Raw genomic sequence first — 6,726 nt, 5'->3', positions numbered from 1 at the left:
GTGTATATATATGTATATATATATATATATATATATATATATATATTTAGAGAGAGAGGGAGAGGGGGGTCCTTGGCCTAAAATTTTTTAAAGACCCCTGATCTAGACAAATGTGGCTTCTGGAAAATAATAATTGAAAATGATTAATTGTGTTTGAGCTCTTGACTAGTATTGTATATCCAGGCTAAAATTTCAGCGTTTATGATTTTGGTATCACTTCTGTGCTTTTCTTGCTTTTTTCTTCTTTCCTGTACAGCTGATGCAAGCAGCGAGATGCCCGACAGATGAACTGTCTCTCACAAACTGTGTGGTTGCAAGTGAGAAGGACTTTAAATCTGGGCAGTGAGTATTTGATGTATACTGAATCAGAAACGAGAGATGTTATTATATTTAAACATACTGTCTGAACGCAAATGTCAAATCATTTTCTTTTCTTTCTTGTTTTTTATTTTGTTATTTATAGACAATTGAGCATTAAAACCACACCCACTCAGAAGTTTGTGTTCACGGTGAAAACCCACTCAAGCGTGGTGCCAGGAACTATTGCCTTCAGTCTACCTCAGGTACACGTTTTGTGTCATCATTAAACAGGCTTTTCTAACGTCCCATGACACACAGTATTCTCTGAATATGTCTTTATGTAACCACCTTTTTGCCGTCTGCCTTGTGAACTGCATTAGTATGCTGATGCAAGATGTACTGTTGTTGTTGTCAGCATGCTTATTTCTTAATGTCTTGCATTGTTTTTGCCTGCTTCTCCTTCATCTGTTAACATGACAGCAGAAAGACTTCTCAGGTACTATAGTAACTTTCTCACAGTGGTCTTATTTTTGGCATGATGTGATATTTTATCAACATGAGACCAAGAAATGAAACACTACTAGAGACACTACTTTGGTACACATTTCGTTATTAGTGTGCTTTACAGTAAGACCATCTATCAAGAGAAAGTTGTACAAATATATTGCATTGCTTTTAGCAGTAGGATCTTACAAATAATAACTTTATGATAATTGTGTGGCCTGTAATATACTAAATGCAAGATAATAGAAATTCATTGATATGCTCTGTGTCATAGAGGAAATGGGCTGGACTCTCTCTAAACCAGGATGTGGAAGGTATGTGTACCGTTTCACATAAAAACTAATTTGATTGGCTGCAGACTAATAGTGGAATAACTTAGTTAGTTAGTTTGTTCCCTGCATTTGCTGTGTGTTTATTGATTATTATGTTGTGTGATAACACTTTGGTCGGGTTGGAGAGATGGAAGAACAATAGATGGAACTAGTGAAAAATAATTACTTTTTTGAAATTTTTTTAGCCAGTTAGTCAAGAATTTAATTTCTGAAAAATCAGTTTTCATTTGAAACCATTGTCAATTAATTTTGCTTAAAAATGTGGAGACTTTAATGAATATTTAAGTCACCCCAAGAAATATGCAAATGTAGATAAGTTCGCAAAAAAATGCATGTACCCTATTTAAAAGTTTGGGGTTGGAAAGAATTTTGTTCTCTTGTGCTCACCACAGCTGCATTTATTATAAATATATTAAAAAGTAATATTTTAAAAATATAAATAAATTACATTTTTAAATGACTGTTTACTAATTTGATATATATTAATAATTAGTAATTAGTATATAATTTATTTCTGACTGCAAAGCTGAATTTTCAGCAGCCATTAGTATGACATGATCCTTCAGAAATCATTCTGATATGCCGATTTGGTTTTCAGGAAGAATTCCTTCTCATTATTAATGTTGAAACAGTTGCTTTGCTTAATATTTTTGTGGAAATCGTGGTATATTTCAGGATTCTTTGATGAATGGAAAGTTCAAAAATGTATTTGAATTTGTTTGTGTCTTTGGTGATAGAAGAATAGAAGTATTAGACAACAACAATTTTTCTGATGCCAAACGTTTGAACAGTAGTGTAAGTTGACATTTCTTTGGAGTAGTATTGTTGCAAGTTTCAGATTTTGTCCTATTAAATTGTTTTGGAAAGACACATTTCACACCAAGTCTTGTTTTCATTCACATCATATTAAATATGTTGTCTACCCTGACTAACAACTATAGTATATTTCAACAGTGACAATTTTCTTATTGTACGCTTCCCTCTGGTGTCTTGTTTGCAGTGAGTGTCTACAACTTTGACCCGTCGAGACAGTACGTGGGAACCATGACGCTAGAGATCGACTTCCTCCAGAAGAAGAGTGTTGACAGCAACCCATACGACTCTGATAAAATGGCGATTGAGTTTATCCAGTTTTTTTCTGCACAGGCCTTTAGCATAGGCCAGCAGGTGAGCCAGCAAAGCGCTTACGAAATGAATGTCATACCCAAACTTAATGAAGTATAGTTAAACCTGTATTGTCTTCCTGGCAGTTTGTCTTCAGCTACTGTGATAAGCTCTTTGTACTGCTCATAAAAGATATCGAGGCCATGGATCCCAGCATCCTTAGAGGCGAGCAAAGCTCTAGCAAAAAACGGAAGGTAGCTTTTTATTGCTTACTATCAAACCATACCTATTCATGTGTTAAAAGAGATATGGCTTTAATATGGTTTGTCTCTATTTGTCTTTTCAGATTGAGATTGGACTGTTGCATGGCAACAGTCAGGTGATTTTTGAGAAATCGGAGAGCTCGTCTCTAAATTTGATTGGTTAGTGTTTAACTTGTAAACACACACCACCATTGTGGCTCTGACATATGCAATATGTGTATGAGTCTTCAGAATACTTTCTAATACGGTACCTACAGTATTTAGTTCAGTGTTTAGTCTAGACTTATTAACCTAAGGACCTGTCATGGTTAATCCAATATTGTCAGCTGCTGCTTATAAATAGTCTTTATCATTAGTCGCTGCTAACTTGATATGTCACTAATTCTTGTGAGTTGGGGTGAAACATGTCACATGCTTTTACTTGCAGGACTTTGTGTTAGCACTTTGTTCAATCATCACTGGAATGTTTTTTCATTTTTATTTTTTATTTTTTACAAATATACCATTTATTCTTGTTTAGAATGATTAGAATTACAAAATGGGTTAAGTCAGTTAACATTTTAACTGCACACATTCATTTCCATGTAACCGAAAGAAAAAACTTTTCATTACTTTACATTAACATTCACCACCACCTCTATTTTTAGTCTTTGCACCTCAGCAACTCCACAGTGTTTTAAGAACAGTTTAAAAGTTTGCCACAAATCTTATATTTATCCCTCAAAACATAGGTTTTCTTTCCCATTGATATATTTGTTACATTTTTGGAACAACTTGAGGTTGAACTTGATTACATTCTTTTTTTTTTATGCTGCTGACAGTAATAGATGGAGCTAATAAATGGAAAGCATCCTGTATTGGCAATTCATTCTTAATCACATACTAGATTTTCAAATTTGTAATTAATATTTGACAGTACACATCTCATGGTGTTAAGGCCCGTTCACACCAAGCACGATAACTATAAAGATAACGATAAAGATATAGTTATAAAAATCGTTCTCAATATTAAAGAATAGCAGAGTTCACACTACAACTATAACGATAAAGGCACAGAGAAACGATATCTTTGGAATCATTTTCAGAACGATTTTTTCCAGATGATGAACGATAGAAACATTGACAGCCAATCAAAATCCATCCTGCTGTAACTAGCTCAAGAATTTAAAGCGGCAGACGCGTGTGCGCTTAGAATACACAGACGATATCGTTATAGTTATCTTTATAGTTATCGTTCTTGGTGTGAACGGGGCTTTAAACTAGATTGAGTGATAGGAAATGAAAAACACATTTTGCGAACAAAAGTTAAAGCGTGTGTGTAACAGATTAATCCATAAACTTTTATTTCAGTTATATTTCAGTTATATCCAGTGGCTCAATCAGTGGCTTCGCTTCAATTCAATTCAAATGCTTCAAATAGTGTAACAACCAAACTGCACCACTAGATGGCAGTCAGAACACATGTGGTTTGACTTCAGCTACCTCACTTAAGTGTCACCTCTACTCAAATGTTTTATACATAACTGAATATTTGACATGTGGTATAACCTTGAAAAATTAAATATAAATATGTAATTTCTTTAGTGTTCCTCAGGGGTCTGTTTTTGGTCATTTTTCTCCAGGAAAAGCAAAGACCAGAGGTTCTCGGCAGTCCATCATCAACCCAGACTGGAACTTTGAGCGAATGGGCATCGGAGGCCTGGACAAGGAGTTCTCAGACATCTTCCGCCGGGCCTTCGCCTCGCGAGTCTTTCCTCCAGACATAGTGGAGCAGATGGGTGAGTCTCTTCTCTCACTCTGGCACTTTGAAGTGAAAACTGTACAGCTACTCACTTTATAAGCAACTAACTTCTTTTCTTAGCTTTCTTGTTTCTCTCTTGGAAAGACAAATCTCCTCTTTTTTTCTTCTCCAACCACATCCCTCTCTATTTAAATGGCCAGTGAGGCAGAGGCACAGCATGTTGTGGGCGACATGAAACACCGAGGACAAAGCCAAAATATATAAGAGTTTGGACAGACAGTTTTCAGACCCTCCCAGCACCTCATCCTAACCATAAATGAGAGAATTGCTCTGTTAGAAAAAAACATCCTTATGTTGTCTTCTCCTTTGCCTCTGGCTTACGGTCAAAAGCCTAGTTTGAATTATATCCTCAGACTGCAGTCTGATTGTGTTTATGATTTATATTCAGCCTTTATACAGATAAACAATTGTTAAAGATGCTATCCAGCAGACACATTCCCATCAGATTGACTCCTGCAGCGAAAGCATTATAATCATTTTCAGTTGAAACTGCTGTCTACGTTCAGTTCTCAGCTTTTAAACACTGGGTGTCTTTTGCCAATAATTGTGAACAAGTGTTCTTACTTGAAAAATGTAAAAATGTTCTCACACTGAATTTCGTACAGATTCTCAACAGGTGCTCATTCCTAAATGAGGAAGCGCATGTCAACGGTGAAATATTAGCATAATACACAGCCAAACCATCTCTATATAAGGACTTTCCCCACAACATAACCTGCACTGATGCAGTTGTGGCATACACACATCAAGACCTTCGATTTAAAGCCTTTTTTTTTTTTTTTACCTAGAGTACATTTGATTGTGTTTTGGACCTCTCATAAAGCAGCTATACCTACTGTTGCACTATAACGTTTTGTTACTCTGAAACAAGAATGACTTATTTCTTGTGTTGCTTAGTTGTTCAATTTCTAATAATTATAACTAAATATTTCAGCTTAACACAATCCATTTTTTTCTAAGGCCACCAGGAGTGTGTGGTTTTTGCGTACATGTGGTTTCAGTTGGTTTATCCATAACTGTTAACACTTAGTTTGTGGTTTAATTATCATTTTATACCATTCTGAACTTGCCAAACTTTGCACAAGGATGTGCTAAGTCAAGCATTATTACTCTTGCTCATTTTTAAGATTTAGGAGTTTGAATAAACCCAGAATACCCTAGTAATCATCCACCAACAGCATAGCAACTACCTCCAACACCCTGTCAGCACCTACAATAAGCCTAGTATAGTTTTTTGTACGTTTCAGATGGGGTTTTCTTTAAAGCATTGTCCTCTACAGACTTCATCTAAACAATCTGAAACTGAGAACTTTGTTGTTTTGCATTGAAAATGAACGGTTATGAAGGGTGTATTCCTGTAAGCTGCCAGATGACTTGATCATGCACACATACACACGTACACAGACAGCCTTCAGAGTGCAGTGTGTGTGTGTGTGAGAGAGAGCGAGAGATGACCTTTGTGGTGTGATGGCTGCAGGAGTCGGCCTCTGGCTCGGGCAGCTGGCTGCTCTAATGAGATGGCGTGTCTTGATAGCGCAAAGGTGAGCGCCTAATTGGGGTTGGTTTTGGAGCCCAGGTGCTGAAGGAAGGTGCGGGTGTGTGTCTGAGTATGTTATTGTCTGACAGCGCTTGGGTGGGAGTTTACACCAATACACCCAGTTTCTCCCAAAACTCCCACCAGCTAAAGGTCATTTCGGTCTGCCCAGCCACAGCCTTGTTTTTCTCCTCCGTGAAAAGTCAGGAAGCCTGCCCTCCCTCAACCTGTGTGAACCTTCCTCTAGCCCAACCCTCAACCTGAGTCTGTCATCAGGAGTAAATGGCCATACTGATTCTCATCTCAGGCCTGCTGGTTATCTCCAGCCTTCCCGCTCTCTCCAAATGGCAGCCAGCAGATGTTGTTAACCAAAAACAGGGCTCTTGTCTGAGAAATGCCATTGCTCATCAAAAAAGACCCCTGTGCTACTTTGAAAACAGATGTATTAGACACTTCGCCATACTTTTTGTGTGTGCTTTATATATGGGATTAGCTTTTTATTTTTTTATTTAGCAAGGATGTATTAAATTGATAAAAAGTCACAGTAAATGCATTTTTAGTGTTACCAATGATTTCTATTTCAAATAAATGCTGTTCTTTTGAACTTCTTTTGAACTGTTTAAAAATATTAAACAGTACTGTCAGCACTGATCAGCATATTAGAATGATTTCTGAAGGGTCGTGTGACACTGAAGACTGGAGGAATGGCTTTTAAAAATACAGATTTGCCATGCATAATTAAAATAGAAAAGCGGTTTTTTTTTTAATTGTAATGATATTTTACAGTTTTACTGTATTTTTGATCAAATAAATGCAGATTTGGTGAGCATAAGAGATTAAAAAAACTTGAACAACAATGTGTTTATTTAGCAAAAAAAAAAAGAAACT

At 36.4% G+C, this 6,726-nt stretch overlaps 1 protein-coding gene across 1 annotated transcript in view; it reads left to right on the top strand.

Moving 5' to 3' along the window:
- Positions 1 to 6,726, top strand: part of LOC107733448 (vesicle-fusing ATPase-like) — a 25,291-nt gene that overhangs the window by 5,151 nt on the left and 13,414 nt on the right. Inside the window, exons 5-8 of the mRNA XM_016545064.1 lie at positions 2,137 to 2,303; positions 2,387 to 2,494; positions 2,587 to 2,662; positions 4,126 to 4,281. Of these exons, the coding sequence (XP_016400550.1) occupies positions 2,137 to 2,303; positions 2,387 to 2,494; positions 2,587 to 2,662; positions 4,126 to 4,281 (507 nt within the window). The remainder of the gene's footprint in view (positions 1 to 2,136; positions 2,304 to 2,386; positions 2,495 to 2,586; positions 2,663 to 4,125; positions 4,282 to 6,726) is intronic.

The sequence above is a fragment of the Sinocyclocheilus rhinocerous genome, unplaced genomic scaffold (assembly GCF_001515625.1).
Source record: "Sinocyclocheilus rhinocerous isolate Xijiao unplaced genomic scaffold, SAMN03320098_v1.1 scaffold2385, whole genome shotgun sequence".
Lineage (NCBI taxonomy): Eukaryota > Metazoa > Chordata > Actinopteri > Cypriniformes > Cyprinidae > Sinocyclocheilus > Sinocyclocheilus rhinocerous.
Note: the sequence above shows the minus strand (reverse complement) of the source record. Positions and strands in the feature narration are given on the sequence as shown.